Source organism: Anas platyrhynchos, chromosome 2, assembly GCF_047663525.1.
Source record: "Anas platyrhynchos isolate ZD024472 breed Pekin duck chromosome 2, IASCAAS_PekinDuck_T2T, whole genome shotgun sequence".
In the NCBI taxonomy this organism is placed as follows: Eukaryota; Metazoa; Chordata; class Aves; order Anseriformes; family Anatidae; genus Anas; species Anas platyrhynchos.
In genome coordinates, this window is record NC_092588.1 from 58624645 (window position 1) to 58648756 (window position 24112).

General features: G+C 34.0%; 1 protein-coding gene across 3 annotated transcripts in view; it reads left to right on the forward strand.

The window, feature by feature from the left end:
- DOK6 (docking protein 6) overlaps positions 1-24112 on the forward strand; it is a 251284-nt gene that overhangs the window by 75480 nt on the left and 151692 nt on the right. For all 3 annotated transcript variants that reach the window (XM_038174136.2, XM_072034808.1, XM_027451907.3), the window contains exon 2: positions 22295-22402. In XM_038174136.2, the coding sequence (XP_038030064.1) occupies positions 22295-22402 (108 nt within the window). The remainder of the gene's footprint in view (positions 1-22294; positions 22403-24112) is intronic.

Sequence of the window (24112 nt, forward strand, 5' to 3'; positions counted from 1 at the left end):
AAATAAAGATAAACAATAGTATTTTACTTTCTAAAGTTTTTAAAATGTGGTGAAATAGATATTTTAAGTTTTATGGAAGAATATAGTCATCTACATACAATGATTTGACACAGAAAATAATTGATATTGTGTCCACACCATCATTCGTCTTCTTCCCAAAATGTAGCATTGATAATGCTCATATCAAATTAAATAAGTATCTTTGTTATACTGTTAAAATCTTCTGCCGTTTTGCTGACATTACTTAAATAAGTGGTAATTGTTTTCAGTTGCTGTAACACTGGACACCTATGAACCTGGATCTGGGCAAAGATAACTTATTTTCTTTGTGTAGGCAGCAGACGGTAATAAGCTTCAGTCAACACCAAGCTGGGTGGGATTCACACCTTCAAACAAGATGTGGAAAACTCAAAATCCCTTGGCTAATTCCATGACCCAGCCATTCCCCATAATTGTGTCTTTCCATAAGAAGATGTATGTAACATGTTCCAGTCTCAGATGAATGAATAAACATGATTTAATGTACTGACTGAATAAAAAAATAAATTTTACTAATTTATTTATTAGCTTCCCTTTCAAGAGAAGTTATAATGATGTATTTTCACTTAAAGCAATTAGAATGTATTTTTAACAGGGGAAATGACATAGATTATAATTACAGAGCATTATGCTGTACTTTTAATTATTTTGCTCTTTAGAAAAATGAACAGTGAAAATCATTTTTGCATAAAGTTATTATCTTGCTCTCACAGCATAATACTGTCTTCCTACCCAGGCCGTTACACTGCCTACATCACCACAGCTGTTGGATCAGGGGCCTCTGTCATAGATTAAAATAAAAAAGATGATGAATAACTATTTACAATTGCATATGTAGCACCTGAAATATGTCTTCTCAATTACACAATTTGTGTCTTCATATAATTTTGAGGCAAACCAAAAATGGTGTCTTAACAGTATAACAGGAAGCTAAATATTTGAAGATTTTGTTTTTGTATTTATAGTTCACAGTGTTGCAAGTCTAAAATAGAAAACTAAATTCAGTGCTATAGCAACAACATATCTATGAAATGATAAAGACAAGCATGCCTTGTCACATGTACTCAACAGATAAAGAAGAAGTAGAACAGTAAAAGGTAGGGGAATTTTCAGTGTCATGAGAAAAGTGAACAATTACAAAACAGTAGATATGAAGCATGGTAGGTAGGTCTTCAGCTTTGTATATGCACCAGTTTGCATACATGTGTTGGGGGAAATGACAGCAGCCATGGAGCTGCTATGTAGACTCTTGGAAGGCTTTTGACTGAAAATTTTGGAACATTTTCCTCAAAGTACATTTAGGAAACCAAGTACATTGTCTGGACACTGAGTCCTTCAGCTGGTGTAGAAGTTACTGAAGTCATTGATATGCAGCAAAAGAGAAGCCACACATTAGTGAGGTTAACTGAATCAATCCTCTGTACTGAGACCTGACAGGGTCTATTATTTTCTTCTTTAATTCTTCTAGGTTACCCTGTATCAAGAGTACTTACAAGGTGAAGTGAATGCCTTCCTGTGAAAGGTGGATATGTAAGAACAAGCAAGTAAAAAGGATAAGTGGTTATGCATTGTAAAAGTGAGACAGAATGGGAAAGGTATAGAGATAATGGATTTACAGCCAAATATTTGGGAATCATAGAATGGTTTGGGCTGGAAGGGACCTATCACCTATTTCCAACCCCCCTGCCATGGTCAAGGACACCTCCCGTTATATCAGGTTGCTCAAAGCCCCATACAACCTGACCTTGAATACTTCTGGGGAAGTTCAAGAATCCACAGCTTCTCGGGGCAACTTGTTCCAGTGCCTCACCACCCTCATGGTAAAGAACTTCTTCCTTATGTCTGATCTAAACCTACCCTTTTTCAGTTAAAACCATTCTTCCTTGTCCTATCACTACACTGCATTGTTTGTCCTTTGACAATGTTATATTATTGCTCATACCTCTTAGGTAAATAATTGTACATTTAGATGTTTCACCACACTGTGTGAATAAAGATTGTTTGGCAGCCTGGTATAAGTGAGGTTCTGAATTCAGAATTTCAAGGAAGAATGAAGGGAGAGACACTCATTGCTTTCCTAGACAGGGCAAGTAGGAAATGTACTGGACTGAGTGGAAGCAAGCTGGGAATGTTTGCTACTTGAAGTATGAGACTGAGTGCAGTGAGAACAAGAACAATGGTGCTGAGCAAGTTCACAAATCTGAGATGAAATTGGAGGAAATAAAGAGGATGAAGAGGATGGGGTAAGAGGAGTTCTGCAGGAACTTCAGGGATGATGGAGTAAGAGTTCTGAAGATAAGGGTGCAGTAAACAGTATATTCATACCACAGCTCAGATCTCTTCCACAGAGAAGATCAGATTCCTGATATGTTAAGAACAATTTAAAGTTTGACTTCACTTACATTTTGTGTTGAGGTTCTCTCAATGTCACATAAAACACAGATTGCAAATCATTACCTTCCTTCATCGCAAAATATTTTCAGTAATCATACCAGTTCTGCCTCCCTGCTGCTAGCCATTTCTCTTTTAAGGTACCAGGCATCATGTAACAAAGCATCAAACAAGGCTTTGTGTGATTTGTAACAGAGAAAGGCCATTCATATTGTTCTTTACCCCACTCCTGACTGACAAAACTATCCTCATCTGCTTATAGACCCATTTTTTAGTGCAGCAACTTCCTCAAGTCACACACGTGTATTAAATCTTCCAGCTGTGGGATGGTTGTCTAAGATGATCTCACTGAGGTACCTGTGGCTAAGTGACTCTGGAAGCATTTAGTTCTTGTAAAAAGTTATTTACAATTTCTTTTGTTGTTGTGCATCCCTGAAAAGTACTTGGGGGAAAAAGATCGTGTTTTTTGATGGGTCAATACATGGGTAGGCTGGAATTGTAATGGTGTGAGTTGGAAAGAAGGAAAATAAGGAGGTTTGATTCATCACTCAAGCACTCCGTAAAAGGCAGAGACCCTATGGAAGACAGAGCAAGTGTTCAATGTGTTTTTATTTTTTTTTTCTGCATTTTTTTTTCATTATTATGACTCCTTTTTTTTTAATCAATTTATCAAAATATAATATCTTTTAAATGCTCTGATAGGAGCATGATGATTAATCAGTTTGGATTATAGGAGGCATAACAATTTGTATTCAAATGAATTTTTGATTAGCTTTAAGATTTCACCTGAGTACTATAATTTCCTTGGCTTTATTAAAAAATATATAAATAAATAAAAATCATTTGAGTTTAGTTCTTGCGGTATTTGTTTTTGTTTATTTGTTTTATTTTTACTGGCATCTTTAGTGATTATGAATCACTTATTAAATAGGTAACTTTCTTCCAAAGCTTTTCTGTTTGTAAATTGGTAATGAAACTTATGCTGTTCTTAATATCAAATTTCTATTAGTATTGTTTAGTAAATAATGAATGTCATAAGTAGGCAAGGAAATTTTAAATTAAATTCATATTTAAAACCTAATATGTTTTTCATTCTTCTATCCTCGAATGGGTATATGGAGTATTACTGCAGTAAAAAATGAAGATGTCACCCCTTATTTAAGTTATTTTTACTGTAATGCAAATAATATACAGAATGAAATTAATGATTAAACCTAGTGGCTATTTTAAAGTAGTCATCCATTCACTGTTTAAGGTCTACAGGAAATAAACTCCATGTTAAGACTGATTTATTTTATTATTTTTTTAGAAATATTTGTACCAGTATTCTAACTGAAGTTAAAATTTGGTCTACTTGAAATTAGCCATGTGTTTGAATTTTTGAAAAAGACTTCCTCTGTCTTACTTTTCTTTCAGCTTTCACTGACAGTAGAGTCATGGTGTTGCCTGGTAAATTGGTGTGTTGCTATGGAAATTACTGAGATGCCACCAGTTCTTACTTGTTCTTCATTTCCAGATCCAGTGCAAAGAAATAAGTGAAGGAGAAATCTCTAGGCTGCAGTAGTAGGGAAAAAACATAGTGCCGAACCTTGACTTTAATAATGAATTTTGTTTTGTTTTGTTTTTAAATATAGCTGACATGTCAAGCATCTGTTTGAACTTTGAGAGGTTCAGGGTCTGTGCTTGATTCAAAACTATCCAAGAAAAGACTCATTCAACCTAGAAATTAGGATGCCAAACAGGGATGTCAAATTATGGTTGAGTTTACGTCAATACCTTGTTATCCTACCTTTTCTGTTTATGTGAAAGAGTATAATTGTTTTCCAGTAAGCCTTACGGCCAGTTCTCAGTCATTTCAAGAAATTAGCAAAGTGGAGGAAGGCTGTACCAGCAATTATTTGCTTTGAAGTTTCTAATTGGGTATCCGTCTGCATGCGTGCAGAACAAGGGATTCTGTCAGACATTTATTTTGCTTGGTTTGGAAGGACAGATATGGCAGGGAAGGGGATAGACAACATTGTAAAACGATACAAGATGAAAATGCTCATTTCTGAGACTGTTACGCCGCTTGTTTTGCTGGAAATATCTTTCCTGTGGGTCTGAACAGGATTATTCAGGTTTGAGATGAGTGATTTTTAGGGGTTCTCCACTGTAGTCATGGGAGATACATCTAAGACAAAATGTGTGTCTGAGTCATAACTTTCCTATGAGATATCCTGAATGATAATGATGAAGTATTGGTTGTTCCTGAGGTAGCTGTTTGTTTTTGTTTTGGTTTGGTTTGGTTTTGCAGACAGTCATCCAGGCTTTCAGGCACGAGGCCAGATATGACTGCCTCCAAGTAGAGTGGGTAGCTGACCTTGTCACAAGGTCATGACGATACTTTCTTTGGCCTCTCTTTCTCTTCCATATTTTAGTCACTATTGCTTGAATATATGCAAGAGGTTCAGAGGTGAAATTCCTGCACAAATTGATCTCATAAACAAGACAACTGAAGTACCAGCTTTCAAATCACTGAGGCATAAGCTGCCATTTCCACTGGCAAAATTCCCTGTGCTCTGGGAAGTCTCTGATCATCTGAGAGTCTTCTATTGAGAGCTAATGTTAATTATTTCATTCTATATGAAAAATAACTCTTCAGTGAGACAAGATAAAAACTTAGTGCTGGTTCCATTTTAATTTTCAGAAATCAAATTTGTTTGTCTTAGTTCTGTTTAGTCTTGGAAATGTGCTTCCTTGGGGGGCAGCAGAAATAATTATATATGAGCAAGAAAACAGAAGTAAGGTGAGATAAAAAGAAGGGTAGCCAATCTCTTTTTATTTATATATTTACCACTGTCATTTTTTCTTAAAGGAATCTACTACGAGGAGTTGGAAATGAGAAATGTGTTCTGTTTCATTTTAAATTTTTGTCACTTCAGATGTGTCTTACAACCTGTCAATAACTTGGATAACTTGCTATGTTTGTCTTCAGTGGTATTTGCAGTTGTTTAGATGAAAAATGAATGAATCAAATTTATTTATTCATCCTGTGTGTCTTCTTCACACATAAGTTTTTGTCTTATTCATTCAGCTATCATTAATTGAAGGTGACATGCAGGAAATGAGTTTTCTGGAATGCTTGGAAACACACTCTCTTCTCTTCAAGCAATAATTTGCATCTGTGGAGTCACACCAGTCTTGATGTTGTGACACTGGAGTGCTCCTGCAGTAGTACAAGAATGTCAGAAATACAAAGGTGATACATGTATATTTAAATATCAATGAAATTTTAACTTCTAGTTTGCAAGGTGTTAAGTGCCTTGATGAAATCTAAAGAAAGCAGTTGGTTTGAGCCTCTGGCCTTTCTAGACTAAGTTAGGTGCTTAGAGACGTGGTTTATTGGGTGACAGCGGTAGTAGGGTGATGGTTGGACCAGATGATCTTGGAGGTCTTTTCCAACCCTAATTCTATGATTCTGTGATTCATGATGGATGTTTTCATCCAAAGCACTACTACAACAACAACAGGCCTGTAAATGCTGATTTATGCAGTGCTTCTCTTAAAACATGACACAGAAAAGGAGAGAAAAGTGGCTTTGTGGAAATAAGCACCTTAATTTAAAAATCTGTATGGTGCCTATACTATTTCTTCTATAAAATGTAACAAAATCATTGTATTTAGCATGTGCAGGGTGTGAGTTATTGTAGACTGGGAGTAAAAGATACAAGTTTTGAACTATCCCAGAAGTATTGTGGTATAAGTATCTAGACAATGTGGTCAAAACTTTGAAAACTTGTCAACAGTGAGTGCATTGTATGATGTTAAGTAAAAGCACACATTTTTGTAATAGCAGATAGAACTCTGATCCCAGACATGGAGTTACTTCTCTCCCTTCATACTTTCAAAACAATGGAAACTAACGTTTGAGAGTTTGAAATCTATTTTCTATTCAGCTTTTGTTCAGAGTCTGACATCTGTGTGCATGTTTTGAACTGTGCTATGTTTAGACTGAAGAGATGAGGTCAGAATTATGGAATTCAGAGGCATAGAGCATGATGAATTTAGGAAAAAAAAAAAGCATAACTTTACTCTTTTACTCTAGCAACACTAAACTTTTTACTTTTTTTTTTTTTACTTTTTTTTTTTTTTTTTCTTAGAAATAACTAAACTTTAATCTGCAGACACCGTAAACAAATTTTACAGATACACAGTGGGCCACAACCATTGCTAAAAGACCCATATTTTAGTTCATTGACTTCTTAAAATTTCTATTGACAACCCTTTTTGGGAAGACCTTTATTTGGAAAGGAGAAAGTTGAATTTCAGCTATTTTTGCAATCTTAAGTGGGGAAAGGGCTGTCACTGTAAGTTTTCCCAAAAGGTGACATTTTTGCTGCTGACAAGAATACAGCAGTAAGAAGGATGAGGGGAGGGGAAATGGAAAGAGAGACAAAGGTTGGCTTGGGAGAAGCAAACTGTATTAATTCTTTCAACATTTGCAGAACTAGAACATGATAGGAAACCTTCCAGCCATTGCCTTTGCTTGACAGCCCTGTCAAAACCTGTCTACAAGTTGCAAAACCTCTCATAGGCCTTGTGGACCAATTCTGCTCAACCTCACTTAAATAGAATTAAAAAAAAAAAGAAAAAAGTGTCTGTAGAAAAATACCTCTCTGTCATTTTTCCTCAGAAACTCTCTTCAGAGAGAAATGTACCTGAATTTGTAAGAACATTTGAAAGAAAATGTAAGCATTTGAAATTACCTTTAGTCATTAATTCACATGTTCACAAGATCATTGAGGTTAGCTAGTCCATCAACCCTGAGTGGGACTATTGACTGTTATTATGTGATTTAAAAATAATCTCAGCCATCATATCAAACTTTTGCTGTTCACAATTTATAAGAATTCTTATAAGAATTCTTTGCAGCAGTAATGAGAGGGATCCTAAAATAGATTTCTTAATTTAAGCACTCTTATATGATGCACACCATCTTCATGACAGTTCTAAGAAATTTTAATCACCAGTGGTAATATCTGAAAAAGTGCTGCCTTAAAAATGAAGGATTTCAGTCAGCAAACCTTGCAAGTGCTTTATTATCATTATTATTGTTATTTGAAGAACATACACTTTGTTTACATCTTCTGTGCTAATGAATTTTCCAATTTTAGTATCTATAAATTAATTAAACTTTGATATCTTCTGTGCCTTCATTTTGATAGTGTACATTTCTCACAATAAAGTGTCTGAGTAAAGTTGTATTTACACATTGAGCCATTTATTTGTGGTTGTATATGTAGTACAAACACTCAGTTGCATAAGTGACTTGCATCTCTGGAAAAGTGATGTATTTTTACAAAGAACCGTGACAACTCTGATGACATAGAACTACATGACCTTAAAGGTATTAAGTATATGTTGTATTGTGGTACTGAATTATTGAATTAGCATAAAAGTCCCTGAGGTATTTTATATATATCTATATATTAATTAGGCTTGTCTTCCTTTTCCTGAAAAAAAAAAATATCAAAAACTTATTATTTCCTATACTAAATTAAATGGTTCTTTTGTATTTGTAGATACAGCAGGGGCATAAGGCAAGGAAACACTTTTAAACTTGCTTTTAAAGTAATCCCATTTTAAATAAACACTAAGACTCCAAGACTAAGCCCAAAACATGGTCTAATCCAAAATTATTGATGTTTTGTCTGGACAAAAAACAATAATTATTCAAAGGAATTGAAAACATTTGAATTAGTCCAAAGGAAATTCTTTTTATGGGTGCAGGGATTTTATATGCAACCAAGGGTTGTTTGAAGACTTCTTGACTAAGGACAGAAAATTGTAGCCTTCTCATGATATCTGAATGATGAAGAGCACTGAAAGACAAACTCAATATATACAGACTACTTTATGCACATTCTGTTAGAACAATTCTAATGGTTCTTACAAGGAAGACATAGAATAAGAAATTATTAGATTCTGTGCTTCTAGAAAGAGTTTGTCCACAAGATCAGCTACAAGATCTACTATTGATCTATGTAGGTATAGCTTGTAAATGTATTATATTCTTCATTTTTTTTGTTTCTTTTTATTATTTTTTAACTATTTTTGAGTATAATTTTTTATTAGCAATGGGCATAAAAGAAAATTCTGAGACGAAATTGGGAAAATATTAATGTACACAGACCAGTTGTTGCTAATTTTGACCACCCATCCTAACGGTGGTATTTTGAAGTAAAACTTGACTAATTATGGTGAAATATACCACTTTTCCTGTTTCTGTCTGTGGTCAGTGATAATACTGCTTTCACTGTTTTAAGATGCGGATAACCAACTGCGAGATCCCCATGTGCAGGAGATGACTGGAGAAGTTGAATATAAATAAGACTCAGAAACTGTGTAGCTAAAAACTATGCTATTACTTCCTTAAAAGAATAAGTATAGAAAAAAAATTAATAACCCCAAGACCTTGTCTTCATTGCCTGTACCTTTAAAATGTCTGTGCCATTGGAAACCACTGCTTTTTATTGATGTTTCTGCAGACTTCAGAAACAAGGACAGGAGCATCTAAAATATCTGGAAAATATTTTAAAAGACTTTGCATCCAAACAAGTATTGTTGTAGAATGTTTTGTTTGGTATGTCTCCTATAAAAATAGAAGATTTCAGCTATGTATGTAGGATGGAAATAAGCAGACTATGTATTATATGGCATTCTAATATATCTCCAGGAATTTACCTTATGAGACGATTACTAAAGCTAATAATATTCCTTAATTGCTGTGCTGCTAATAACAGAAGAATGAAGCCTGTTAACAGCAGAAAAGGAATTTGTCACATGCATCAGTAGAAATAGCAGCAATAATAGAGGTAACAGTAGAGAAATGTAGAATTCTGTGAAATGTTCAATGACATATTTCATTGTAAAGATGCTTGATAGATGTTCCATTATGGGTCGGGTCCATTTATGTAATATTTTTATTCATTTATAAAGTCTAAAAGTGTAAATCCATCATAAACCATGACTGAACTCATTTAAGGTGATTATTGAAAGATGTCTAAAGACCAGCAGTCAGACTTAAAAAGGCCTGAGGGAAAACAATAGGAAGCAGTGGCTTATTAATTTGAAAGGTAGAAGAGATGAAGGAGAAATTACATACTATGCTCTGTCTAAAAAGAATAGAGTAGGATCCTTCTAAAGAGAAATAGAACAAAAGGTTCTGTCATCAAAAGGTAAGATGGTTCAGGATCCTCAGCTACTGAGTGTCACAGTGACTGTCTTGCTGTGAATTGATCCTGTGAATTCACTGGTGAATTCTGTATTCAACTACTGTGTCTGCACTTAAACAGTTCTTCCTGCTGATTCATTATAATACATGTTAAAAGTACTAAAGGCAACAGGAAAATATACTAAACCAAGTGATTTGGATTCAAAGGCAAAAATCCATTAATGAAAATGTTAGCTGCAAGAATTAAAATTTCTGCTGGACAAGGCTTATGAATTAAATCCCCCCCAAAAAATAGCTTTCCAAAACTATGAAAAAAAGAAGCACGACTGTGAAATGTCTGATACCATTCTCCTTCTATTCCTCAGGAACGGAATTAGTCTGTTCTGGTAAGCCAGTACAACAAGGACAAGAAAAACTGATAGACTTCAGATATCTTTTTGGATATAAATATGTTGATGTGTCGAAGTTCAAAAAGTGGTGGCCACCTATTGAATGGATTTTTACAACCAAAGAGGCAGGGCTCAGTGACTTGCACATTTTTTCTCATTCATCTATGCCTAATTCTCACCTAACTATTTCAGTTGCTTTGCAAATTGAGTCACCTTAATGGAGATTTTAAAACATATTAAGGTGATATGTGTAGCAATAGCTCCTTTGCAGTGCTGCACTTAGATCTGTCTGGATGCTGGATACCTTTTTTTTTTCTTTTTTTTTTTTTTTCTTGTTAATAAAAAGAGTTGCTTGGGTTGATTTCCAAGATACTGGAAATATGACTGGGAGTTTAGAGACCTACTTATGTTAGAAATACATCAATAAATCTATTGTTGTATGACCAGAAAATATATTAGTTAGCATACAGAGACTGAAATCTACCTACTGCTGTCACTATGTATTATCTGGTGTGCATAAGTATGTAATTCTAAACAACAACTCTGAACCATTGAGGATACCTGGGATTATGAGTGTTCATTTATGTAATTCCACATTAATATTTTTTTCCTTCCTTTGGTTCCCTTGATTTTGAGGTCTTGAACAGCATTTGGGAATTTTCAGAAGTGGAAGCAATGTTAATTTCTCCATAACTTAATTACAAAACAAATAGGTCAAAAAAGTACACTTTCTGTAGACTCTTGATGTATAAGACAGTATCTGTGGTGAGCCAGTCTACTGGTACTATGTATGTAAACTCTCACCTTGAAGAAGGTAAGAATTACTCATACTGCATAATGAAGAGTTGCTCATCACACTTTGCTAATTTCATTAATATAACATTGAAAAATAAAAATGCACCCCTAAAAATCTTAGTCCACACTCTGTCAGCCTCTGTGTTCATCAGAATTTGACAACTTTAATTTAGTTCATGATTCATAGTATGTTCTTATTCAGAGTGGCTATTAATAAAGCTAGATAAAAATAATTAATAATTATTTTATTGACCCTATGAGATATTTTCCATACAGTCTGCATATTTTATTTTGTAACTATAGTTTTCTACTGGCTTTTTGCATGGAAAGATTGCTTAAAAAGAAAGCTGACTTGTTCTGATTTTGTGAGTTAACTGATTGGCTCTCACATAAAACTGTATCTGTGACAAATCTCCTACTTTTTAAGTCTCTACCTGAAACTTCACAACCAAAGTATTAGGATTAATCAGTTAATACCGCAAAGCCAAATCTTGCTTCTGGTAATACTGCCAATTACTACTAATATAGAAGTAATACTAATGAGCACGCAAGCATATTTTTGTCTCTCTCCCTCCTTCTCTTTTGTATTAGAAAGCTTCAGCTTTGTATTACAGCTTCAGAACTTGTAACCAACACTATCTCAGCAGTCACAGGATGTCAACAACACTTTTTTGCAGTTGCGCATTTAGTACTGCAAGTGAGAAAAGAGACTTATTCTAGCTAATATTGAACCAGGATGCTAGATAGTGTATTGTCTATATAGCATATCAGAGGTTGTTCTGTTTAATTTGACCACAAATATTGCAGTATTTTTTCTCTTCTGTTGTCCAATCCTGTCCCTAGATGGTCTCCAGAGCAAAGAAAAATCAAGATGTTTTCTATTTGTATGCAGCTGTTTAGAATATCAAAATGATAGCATCAGCTGAGCAGACTAATCACTTTCTTCTGCCCACTGGGAGTGATTGTAAAAGGATAGCCTTATCTCCTACAGGCTCTAGAAAGCTGGTGATAATCAGTGGAAGCAATGACAGTTTTTGTTTGTTTGTTTGATTGTTTGTTTCTTGAGATAATATAATTGATTTGGTTACCACCTTTCCTTTACCAAATAAATTTTCATTTGATCTGTGATGACTTAAGTTTTACTGTATTGGGTTTGAGTTAAAGCATATTGGCATTGATATGGCTTCTGTGGATTTACTTGGATAAACTTTGGGTGAATCTCTAAAACACTTCCAGGGCAGGCATTTTTTGAGATCTATCACAGGTACAGAGCAGGGAATTCAGAGTGGTCTTTTGTCCTTATGAAACCTGGATTTGGAGACGGTCTGATTTTCCTCTGCATTACTTCCCTTGGGTTGCAACAAAATTTCCAACCCACTTACCAACACATATCCCCAGAGGATGAACTGGGTGGGGATGTAGCACACCAGCTGCTTTTGAGTTCTTAAGGAAGATCATTCATGCTAGTTTTCTTAGAGTAAATGCTATCTTAAAAATTTGTGCTGTTGCAACAAAAGCTGAACAGATTTGATAGTAGTTACATGAGCTAACGGCTATAGCTTTTTATTCCAAATCCTCATTTTTGTGTAAATATTTGTTTTCTCACCCTTTCCTTGCTTAGACAAGTCTCTCCTTTTTTTTTTTTTTTTTTTTTTTTTTTCCTTCCCAGTGCAATACTGATGCATTGCAATAGAAGACTGGTATTTTTTTATTATTATTTTTTAGAGATTTTCAGGAAATACTTTAAAATAAGTAGCAGAAATGGCAGAAAATATACCACTAATACAAATGAGTGAAGTATTTGAAATATTCATTATATACATCTTCCTCTTAAATTTTTATCTAGAGCAAATTAGATTTTTTGTTTGTTTGCTTCAACTTTACAGATTCCAGATAGTTCTGTGAATACTGCAAAACAAACAAAAAAAAAAAAAACAAAAAAAAACTTCACCAAACTATTCAACAGCAAGCTTCTTTTGAATATCTTTTTTACTACTGCTGCAGAGGATTCTTGCAAATTTGAATCCTTTAACTATTTCCAGTTATTTACACATATTAGTTAATTTTCCTCCCCTTCAGTTAGGTTAAAAGATGTAATGAAGGTCTTTGGGCTGGCATCTGTTAAATCTGTGATTCTTTGGCAGAAGAGTTTAACCTAAGGGCACAGTAGTGCAGGTGATCAGATATCAATAAATCTTCACTGTTATTAGACATCCTCTTGATCATTGCTGTTTTCAGGGTACTACTTTAGTCCTACAGTAGGCTTCACTTTTCAGAGCACCTTATTTTCTATATAAAATTAATTTCTCCATAAAATCTGGTGAATGTCATAATGCTTAAAGGAGAGTCAAAGCATTATGTGTAACTCCATTGGAAAAAAAAAAGATAAATTTGATTTTTAGAAAATGATTGATTCATACAACCTCCTACTTTAGAGGTTTATTGAATCATATGTCATGGATAAGTGCAGTTTTCAGAATTTATATGCTGTTCTTCCATACAGTATATCAGAGGGTGTTTGAAGGGCTTTTCTTCTACATTAGCATATTGTTTAATCTTGCTGTATTTAAATATGTTGCATACACTTCCAAGAATTCTTGGAACAGTGACCAAGCACTTAATACCAGCACCTATAGATCACAGTTGTCTTTCACGAGTATTAATGTGGCTGTTTTTTGCAGGATTTAATAGACACATGCTGAAACTTCAAAACACCTCCAAAAGTAAAATGCTTTAACTTTCCTGTTCTACTCTTAGGATCAATTGCTGTTAGAAATTATGCACGTGTATAAATATTCAGTGGTATCTATATCCAACAGTTTTAATCTTTGTGAACATTGCTTTGGACTTAGTGCTGTGATCAGCTTTATTAAATCTCATGCTAAGCACACTATTTTCACTTATTTTATAAGTCAAAACAATATACATCTTGAAGATTGTGATAGCTTTGCTGAGAGAGGTTTCTATGCTGCAATGTCAAGAGAAGTGCAGGTAGATGTGACAGAATGCTATCTGATGATGATGTCAATCTAAAGAATAATTTTTGACTCTGAATTTGAGCTTACAACCCTCTGAATTGAAGCTGTAAAAATTACTTGAATTTTTTGTCCTTAAGTATAGAACAGGTGTTTGAACTGTTTGTTCAGAAGCTCTGCTTCATTTTAAGGTATTCTGTTTCATGGTTTTGATTTTGTAACACTTGTTTTCACAAATCCCTACCTTCCTAAAGTACAATGCTGAGGATCTGAGTAGATTTATATCTCCTTTCAATGTGTGTTATTTCAGGTTGTGTGTAAAGGTCTGATTTTTTTGTATTATAAAGACTCCAGCTTTATCTGTTTCTCAATGTTAAATTCCCTTGCAGATGTGGGAAGTGCCTTTATTTTTATTATTATTATTATTATTTGGGGGAGGGAGGGAACAAAGTTATGAGTTTCTACTAAATATGTGTAAAAGTTATTGTGTTTCAGCTTTAATAAACTTACACATGGAAGAGTTAAAAATTAAGAACCTTTACTCCAGTGATATTTCCATTACTTCAATATATAGCTATATTATATATAAATTATATATATATTATATATTATATAAAAAAAAATAAAGAGAGAAGTTGTAACTTCTCCTCTGTAAATACTACTTTTCATTGCAGAATATCAAACCATTATTTTCAGTCTGTCATATTCAAGTGGACTATGTGTGTTTTTAACTAATTAAAGTAAAACAGTATAAAAACCAGTGAAAAAATGTTTCCATCAAAAAGCAACAATAGTGTCTGGTGACTGAAATAAACTAATGGCTCAAGCTTGGTTCAGTTTGAGAAATTACTCAAATTCTGTATTAGAGAGTAATCAAACTGCAGTTTTCTCTCTAAGTTTTTTATATGGATTTGGGTGCAAACTCTGGCCACACAATTGCTCATAGATAATTGCTGCATGTTTTGTTTAAGCTCAATGAAATGCCTCATATTTCTTGGCTATAACCATTTCTTTAAAATATTCTAAGTTCTAGGGTTTTCGGCTGTATGCCTGCTAAAACTGTTGCAAACAGTTTGTTTTGTATCTACTTTATGAGGCCAAACATGAAGAGAGCAGTATTAGTTTTTCTTGAAAAGAGACACTAACGTTCGTCTTGCTGAAACTGAGTTGGAAATGCAGAAAGCCAAAAATGGCTACTGGAACTGATTTTATTAAAATAATTGATTCAAATAAAAAGTGATATATTCTGTGCAGGTACAAACTACCATGAAATCTGAGTGCACTCTTTGTTGTCCTTCTATCCTTGAACTGCCCTGCTGGTGCTTTGAAGCAAAATAATGATGCCGAGTTTCCAAGTTTTTAAGCTGTAGGTACCTATGGATAAAAAAAAAAAAAAAAAAAAAAAAAAAAAAAAAAAAGGAAATCACTATTCAGAAGAATAAAACTTGCAAGTCTTTCTTTCCAGATTTGTATCCCCCTCTTGGTTCCCCCACAAGGAGAAAAAATTATATATAAAAAAAAATAATAAAATACTTAAATACTTCAGCTCCCACAGCTAAACTGATTGTGCACACAGTACTTTAGTTACTATATGAATCTTTCAAAAATTTCTATGGTGTGCTTTGATTTCACAGAACTCTCTAATAGTAAAATGAATCTTATGGATTACATATATAGCCTGTGACTATAAAACCACAAATTATAGTATATTATAAATATGTATATGAATCTATAATGGTATGTTATAGAGAATTGACATATATATACTTCAACTGGGTGAATTGTCCATAATCATCTCTAACCATCATAATTCTCACTGACTGCAATCAAGCCCACCAGGATTGATCTAATCTGAGTTTGTGGCAGATGTTTCTATACTTCTTCTATTCCTGTTTTTAAATGCCATTAAGTTTGCAATCTGGAAAATACAAATAATAAAAATATGCTATTAAAATATTTAGGATTTGAACTGTGATACCAAAATGATCCAAGACCTAATAGTCTTCTATAACCTTGTAGAATGTCACACTACAAGGTTTCTAAACTGCAGGCTTATCTTTGCTTCCTAATTAGGATGATACACTGAAGCTCAAGAGCAAGAAAAAGAATATAAAAAATGATGAAATTTTCTGTATTTGACAGCCTTCAACAACACATCTTCAGACAGTATTTACTTATTACAGGCATTACTAGTGATCATTTTGGGATATATCTGTGATTTTTGACTCTTGGCTTTACGGTTTAAGCAGTTTTGCTCCTATTGTGAATGTTTTGTGATAGACACTTTCGCAATGTTTGAAGAAAATACATTGAAATAGACGAGAGAGTGGAAAGTTAAAATCAATATAGGAAAAAAAAAAAAAATGTTCCCAAGGGTTTTTGTATCTTGTGGTAAAAAACAAACAGCCCCATATCCCAGAACTACTGACAGAAGCAAGTAATCTCACACATTTGATCAGGGCTGTAGGTTATTTTTGCCTTACTTCCTGCTTGAGCAGAAATTGGTGGATGTCAGATGGCCATGGGGAAACCCTGCTTGTCTGTGGGGAAATGGGCAACTTCTTAGCATGGGGTTATGGGGCAGTACCCTTGATTCCTACTGCTCTGTGCCCATGTGGAAGCTCAGTGCTGTGCCTGGATATTTCTCCTTGTTGGCTTTGTCATCCAGATTGAAGTTTGTCATTCGTAAGGTACCTGCTCAGTGCTGTGGTAACTGTAATTCAGAAAAGTAGGCAGTAAGATCTGTGCTGGTCAAGACAGGAGGAACAATGTTTCTGGGGCACCTTCATTTCAAATGTGCCCAGAAACCAAAGGGCAGATGTGATGGCATGTGTTGTTACAAGAGTACTTGCTTCTATCTTGTTAATGCAAAGTATTGGTAACACAGGTAGATGAACTCTGATGTTGACTTTTTGTTTTAAACCGCTGACTTTATTCAGCAATAGTTCAAATCTTATAACTTGCTCTTTAGCTGAGGAATGAATAATTTTTGCCTTCTAATTTTCCTCTTGGGCCTTTTCACATACAATAACTTCTTCAGTACCTTTTAAAGTTTATTTAAATGTGCAACATGTAGTTCTGCTGAAGCAGTGAAATGTCACCTCTCACCTCTTCTCCCTTTGCCAAAGTATACACGGGAGAATCAAAACAACAACATCAACAAGTGGTGGTGTCAAAACAATGGTTAAATATGATGTTATTGTGACAACTGTTTTTACTTTCATTACAATGGATGCTACATTTTTTTTTTTTTTAATTTGAGCATCAAGGTACTTTTTTTGTTGGTGGTGGTCTTTGTTTTTTAACCTCATGACATATTGTATTTCTCTTACATACCCCATAAAAACTTTATCCGCTTTTAATGTAGAAAACTAACAAAGTCAATTTGAACTTTTAATGTTTTAGGGCTTTAACTGCAGATGTGTCATCTAATGTAAGTAAGGAAGGATAAGTCAGCCAGCCTATTTTGTAAATAATGAGATGTAAACACAAGACTGAATATTAGTACAGGTATCTTCCTGGGAAAATCATTGGGGTTTCTCTAACAAAGAGCTCCATTAATGATTCTTTGATCCTGTCCTGGTCAGTGATGGTTTCTGTCGGTAGCTAGGAGCTGGCTGACAGAAACATGTCAGAAACATGACAGAAAAACAGGTAGTTTTCCAATATAGTAGAGGAAATTATTGCCATTTTTACTGTTGGATAGGGGGATGGAGATTTCAGAGGAATGTATCCCTTTAAGAAATCTTAAGCGATCTGATTACAGATCTATACTTTTTTTTTTTTTTTTTTTTTTTTTTTTGGTGGGCGGGGATGATAACTTAAACGTTAAAATGAATGAAAAACAAATTATTATTACATGTATTATTTGAGTGTTAGATGGAATTTCTGGAATAATATGTAGAGACTTGTCAATAAAAATCCCTTCTCTAAATATCAGTGATGACTGGCAAAGCTCAATTAGTTACAGCTGTGGATAAAGACAGGCATTACATCTTTGTAAATGAGTATTAAAAGTCTTCAGAAGTCTCTGGAAAATAGAAACTCCTATGTAAGATTCCCACAGCAAGCTAATTCTTTTAAGTTATTTTAGGAAAAGGAAAAAAAATTGTTTTTTCTAAAAAACTAGTTTAGTCAATGTGTAATGTGTAAATCAATGTGTAAGTGCTTTAATGTGTCTTTTAATAGATTTATTATGAATATCCACAACAATAATAAAACAGAACTGTGTGGTACAGATGTGAATAGTTATCTATTCAGAGGACAGACTTTTGCATATATTAGTCAATACTATTAAAAAAATAAAAACATCACTGGAAGAGTAAGGTGAATTAAGCAGAAGAAAAGGCAAGGAGAGGTTAAGGAGAGATTTTCATCATAAATTGGTCTATAGCAGTGTTTTAAGTAAAATATAAAAAGGGGATATCTAAAGATTAAATGAAGTAGTAATGGAAGTTGAATTTTTGACTACAGAGATTTCAGGAACCATTCTGGGGAGATAAAGTTATTTTGTTCCAGGTCTGGACTCCTTTTTCTTTGCTGCAGGACAAGGCTATGCAGAGTCCATCTTCAGCAAGAGAGGCTGTTCGCCCTCTGCATCATCATGAAAATTGTCTTTATGTGCTATAGCAAGTGGCTGCTGAACCAGCTCTCACCTGACCACAAGTGCGCTGAATTACTGCCATTGCTTACTGATGTGGAAGTACAGATAATGGGGTTGAGAGGAGTGTTTTTACTGCCCAATGGGCATCTTGCAAAACAGAGAGGAAATAATATTTCTGTTTGAAGAGACTCTGCTCTGACCTGGACTCAGCAGGTAGTTTTGTTACAGTCCTCCTCAGGACTTGTACTGAACTAGTTTGGATCCTTCTAAATGATACTATAATAAAAAGGAAACCCCAGTACAGCACATATTTAATGTTATCTTTCTGAATTTCTCTGGAGAAAAAAAAAAAGAAAAAAAAAAAGAAAAAAAAAAAAAAGAAAGTATGTCATTAAACTGTTGTTTGCCCTTCACAAAAAATTATTAAATTACTTCTGTTGTTCTGGGTGCTTATCCAAGAATGCTGTAAAACTGATTGAATGATCAAATATTTGGCATTTCTTCAACTATGCATGTGTCAGAAACAGATACTTAAATCTCACAGGAAGTACTAAATATTATAGAGACAAAACCTGCAAGTGGTTATCATTCTCTCTGTTGTTAAAGGGCTGATGCTGAATTCCTTCACAATGACTACCCCAATTATCTGAGGACTTCAGAAGTCTTTCAGAAGTTTTGATTACAGCCAATGGCATCTTAAACTAGGCCAGGGATAAAAGAGCATCTCATAGTTCGTGAATAATTGAGTAGGTTTCTGTATAACAATGAGGTGCCTTATGAAAGGCAAATGTTTGTTTGCTGTGTGCTCGCATCTGCACCTATTTATTCATATTTATAGGTAAATTCATATGCTAATGCATTTTCAAGCACTACGGTACAAACTGTCTGTTGTGATTGGATAAAATGCTGCTGAAATCCACTGGAAATGTGTAAGTCTTTTTACCAGTTTTAAAAGTGATTGTAGGTTTAAAAAAATCAAATGCAAGAATGTGTCTTGGTGTACATACACCAGCACTGAGTGAGCCGTTGCTTTCTTCAGATCTTTCATTTCCTTAGAGGTCTGGAAAAAACAGCTGTCAATAAACCAAAACAGTAGCAATCTAAAGGTAAAACGTGAGTTCCTTCCTCTTGCAGTTCAAAGTGTTCTGCTGTAAAAGCAAAAGTCATTCATTCCCACAGCCCATATATATGCCAAAGCCTTTGTGTTTAACACAGCTCTGCGATTAGGCCTAATGAGGAGCATCCCTTAAGATAACTGACATTTGGCCCTCATCAATTGATACTGTGAAGACACCTCTAATAAAGGGCCGGGGTGTGTGTGTGGTGTGTGTGTGTGTGTGGGGGGGGGGGGTTAGGGGGGTGGCAGTCAAAGCCTCCTTCTTGAATTCTGTCAGTTAGCTATCAGACCCTCAGAACCCCTTCCACACTCAACCAGGTTGATATCCAGTGAAAAAAAAAGACTGAAGTTGCCAATCAGGATACCCTGCTCATTTGTCACTGAATGAATTGCTTTGGAGTATGCATTAGATGACCTTTTATCTGGAAGATACTCTCATCCTCCTGGGGAGAAATTTGACTCTGTCACTTAGCTTGTCTAGCTTTCTATTTATTAGGCATGCTTCTGAGGTACTGGATCTAACTGATATTTTAAATTAAAATAAAATATAACCGTGGTGTAGAAAATGAACAAATGAACAAATAATAATAATTTAAAGAATGAACAAATAATAAAAAATTAAAAAATAATAAAACAACTCAGTCAATTGATGTAAAATTTCTGTTACCTTATCACCATCTACACAAAATTCAGGTCATCTGTAAAATGAGGGTTCTGTGGCTGTTCTAAAACCTGCTGTCACTGATGATGGCTTGTGGCTTGATCTGTTTTTCTAAAGAGATATCTGTGAGGGCAGCAAACTATTAAGGGCAGATAATGGAAATCAATAGAAGATTTGAAATGAAGGCAATGATTTTTACCTTGATGAAGAACTTAGGAAAATACTATCCTCAGAGGAAAAGAGATGAACTGAAAATACACATAGCCTAAAAAAGGAACAGTTCCCAGAAGAGCTGGGAGTATTATTAAAAGAAACATTTATATTAAATGAATAAATATTTCCTCTTAGGACAGTTGGCACTATTGCTTCTACTGAGTCAAAGGGAGTCCCTTCAAAAAGAAGTGAATCTTCTGCATCTCCTGCAAATGTGGAGATTTTCGCACCATAACACTGTGAAAAATTAATATGGGTTAAGAAGAAAAAAACTGTGGGAGCAATGTTGTAGTTTTGGTAAAATAAATTGCAGTGTTGCCAAGAGGTTATTTGAAGAAAGCACTACCTAATAAATATGGTTTATAATGTCCCACAGTGCAAAGCTATTTTTTCAGGAGATAATGATATTGTCTTTTTTTCCCCCAGGTTAGGTGAAGTATTTTCTGAGGTAGAAAGTACAGCTCTACAGTAGTTGCCACTTTACAACCTTAGAAGAAAAAAAAAAAAAGAAAAAAACAAAAAACAAAAAACTTGTATACTTTTAAAGTATAATTACAGAGGTTTTCATTAAATGTCTTAATATTTAAATGAAGATAAAAGTACTTATAGTCCAATTAGTAGGTTTTTAAAAGAAAACACTTGTTTTGCCTGATAACATTCATTTGAAATAATGACAACAGGATAGTGTCAGTATTCTTCTATCAAAATGTAGTTGAATGAGCTTAATTATTTTAGTGACACTGTATTTGCTGCTTTTATTCAGTTTAGAGAATACCACACTATGAGAAAACTCAGTTTAGATCTCCTTGCCCCTATTTCATTATTTTTTTTTTTTTCTCTAATGTTAGATTTGCTTGATCTGATCCAAACTAAATAGTACTGCAGTTCTTTTGTTGTGTCATTAAATTCTGTAGAATTTCTGAAGAAATAAGACTCTTCTGTATATATGGGTGGGAGAACCATTAGCTAACATTTTTTTGTGTGTTATTCTAAATGTACTAGTAAAATAATAACATAAAATTCCATATGATATTTTTCACAGAGCTGTACAAGTAATGAAAAGGAAAATGAACTAAACTACTCCCATAGATCTTAAAACCATATATAATTCCTTACTTATGCAAATAGACCAGAAGACTAGCCTCAACCAGCTTCTCTTTGAACTGCAAATGTTTTCTTATTTGATTGATTTTAAACTTCTGGTTATGGCAATATCATCAGACCTTTGGTAAATAGTCTTAAACATGCATTCTAAGTAAAATTTTGTGTGGTTTTCATTGAAATGTTTTGTTTTGTGCTTCTTGGATGTTTTTCTTATATACTACATTCCCAAAATGTAATAATTTGCATAGTTTTTCCTTAGAAAGTTTGTCATTGAATTAAGTGAGAGAAATAGACGCCCAGCAATGGTCACTTATTTTACCTGGAGTTTCTTCTTCTGTGTGTACAAGATATAGTAGCTGCTGATTACTGTGTTATGTTAAAAGCTGCAATAAATGTTTCTCAATGACACTGATCCTCTTGTAGAAATAGAATATAAATGTGAAAGCTAGAAATGCATAGAGTGATATCTGAAAGCACTTTCCCTAATGACAGCCTTTTAATTCTTTTAATGTTCAAAGTTCGTGGATTTACTTGCATCTTAGCAATTGTCAAATTTGGCATGTGTGAGAAACTGAAGCAACAAAGTCTATAAAAGACTGACAATCGATATCTATAAATCGAGGAACTGGAATCACTAGTGTAGAAATAATTGATATTTCAGGGTTTTCTAGCCATTTAAAATAAAATATAGTGGCTTTAAAATTTCATACTAAGTGAATTACATAACTGAATGCATTTGTGATAATTTCTACCTCTAAAGAAAAGCTAATATAATCCTTTGATATTGTTTCCAGATTTTCAGACGATGTTGGCTGGTTTTCAAGAAGGCTTCCAGTAAAGGTCCCAGGAGGCTAGAAAAGTTTCCAGATGAGAAGGCAGCATATTTCAGGAACTTCCACAAGGTAAATCATGCCTTTCTAGTGAACTGAAGCACTGGTTGTCTACCACTCTTCCATGGGAAGAGTGTATTTTTGATATGTCTAGTTTGCAACTAATACACTGGGAATCAGGTTGAAAACCTAACCCTGACACTAAAAATACAGTAAACTTTCTCTATATCTCAGCAATACAGGTCAAATATTATAGTCATTTTTTCTTGATGAGCACAAAAGCCCCAATGTGTGTGAAGTGACAAATTCATGGTTCTTTTTCATTAAATATTAGTATTTTGTAAATGTGTTAAATTGGCTGCTTAATCAAATTTTAACCATTAAGTATTGACTGAGTTCTGAAGATGATGAATGCCTCAGTAGTAACGGCAACACTCATAGAAAAAGTATTTTTTTCCCCAGAACTCTTCAAAACTCACAAGTTTTGTGCACAGCAAGGATTTTTAAGGGTAAGAGTATAGGATTTACTAAATGAGATTCTCCCTGCTTTGTTTGTCATGTCTGTGTTGGAAAACAGGATCTCTGAATCTCATCCTCAGGCTCGATGTCTTTTTAAAATATTTTTTTATTATTATTATTATTTCATAACAACTATTTGAGACCTTTCTCCTCAATTACTGCCATTCTGCTAAATGGAGAAGTGATGGAGATGTACATGAGTTATGAACACTAATTTTTGCTATTTGAGTGTTACTATTGAGGGAACAGTGCAGGTCATTATGAAAGCAAATATAAATATCCCAATTCTCTCTCTCTCTCTTTTTTTTTTTTTTCCTAGAAAAAAAAAATTCTAGGAAAAAAAAAACAAACAGAGAGAGAGAGAGAATTGCTTTGTTATATTTTTCTTATTTTTCTTATTGCTTTGTTATATTTTTAAATAGTTCAATAATGTTTATTGTTATCCAGTGAAAAATGTTAGCCTGTGTTTTGATATTCCATTTCTTTATCTTTTTTTTTTTTTTTTTTTTTTTTTACAAAATATATTGAAAACAGGGTATCTGGTATGCAGAGCTGAAGAAGGGTAACTCTGACGTCTAACAATGAAAAAAAATATTTTATATTGAAGAAATGAAAGACATTTGTTTGTTGTTGTTGTTGTTGTTTGTTGTTGTTTTTGTTAAGGAAGATTAATATATAGGTTGCAAACCTGACTTCTTATGAAGAGAAAACATGCTCAAAAGGATGAAAGACTCATTATCCCCTAATGTGAATATTAGAATTATTTACATCAACACAGAGATTTATTGCCATCTAATCTCTTTGTAACTAGTAGAAGAAAGAGGTGGTACAGAAGTGGCCCAAAACTTACTGGGGTTCTCTAACAAATTGTGTCCTTCAGATCACTCTAAGTTACTCTGGCAGAAGGTCTATGGCCTCATGAGGTTGAATTGTGCATGTTTTCTGTCTTTCTCATGCAAAGGGTTACAAGAAGAAATTTTACATTTCAAGTGGAAACAAGGGAAAAATTAATACCTTTTATATATCAGTATTCAAATAAGTATCCAGGAACACACTTCCCTAGTAATTAAATCATCAAGGTCTTAAGCATCTCCACTTTTTCACAGATATTTGAACTTGAAATGCAACTTAAGTCAAATTTGTGTTTTAAACACAAAGGTACTTCACCTAGATAGCTACATATGTCCTACACTCATAGACCTGTGACAGACCTGTGTACTGACTGGGCAATGCAAATTACAGAAGGCACTGTAGGAAAATAAA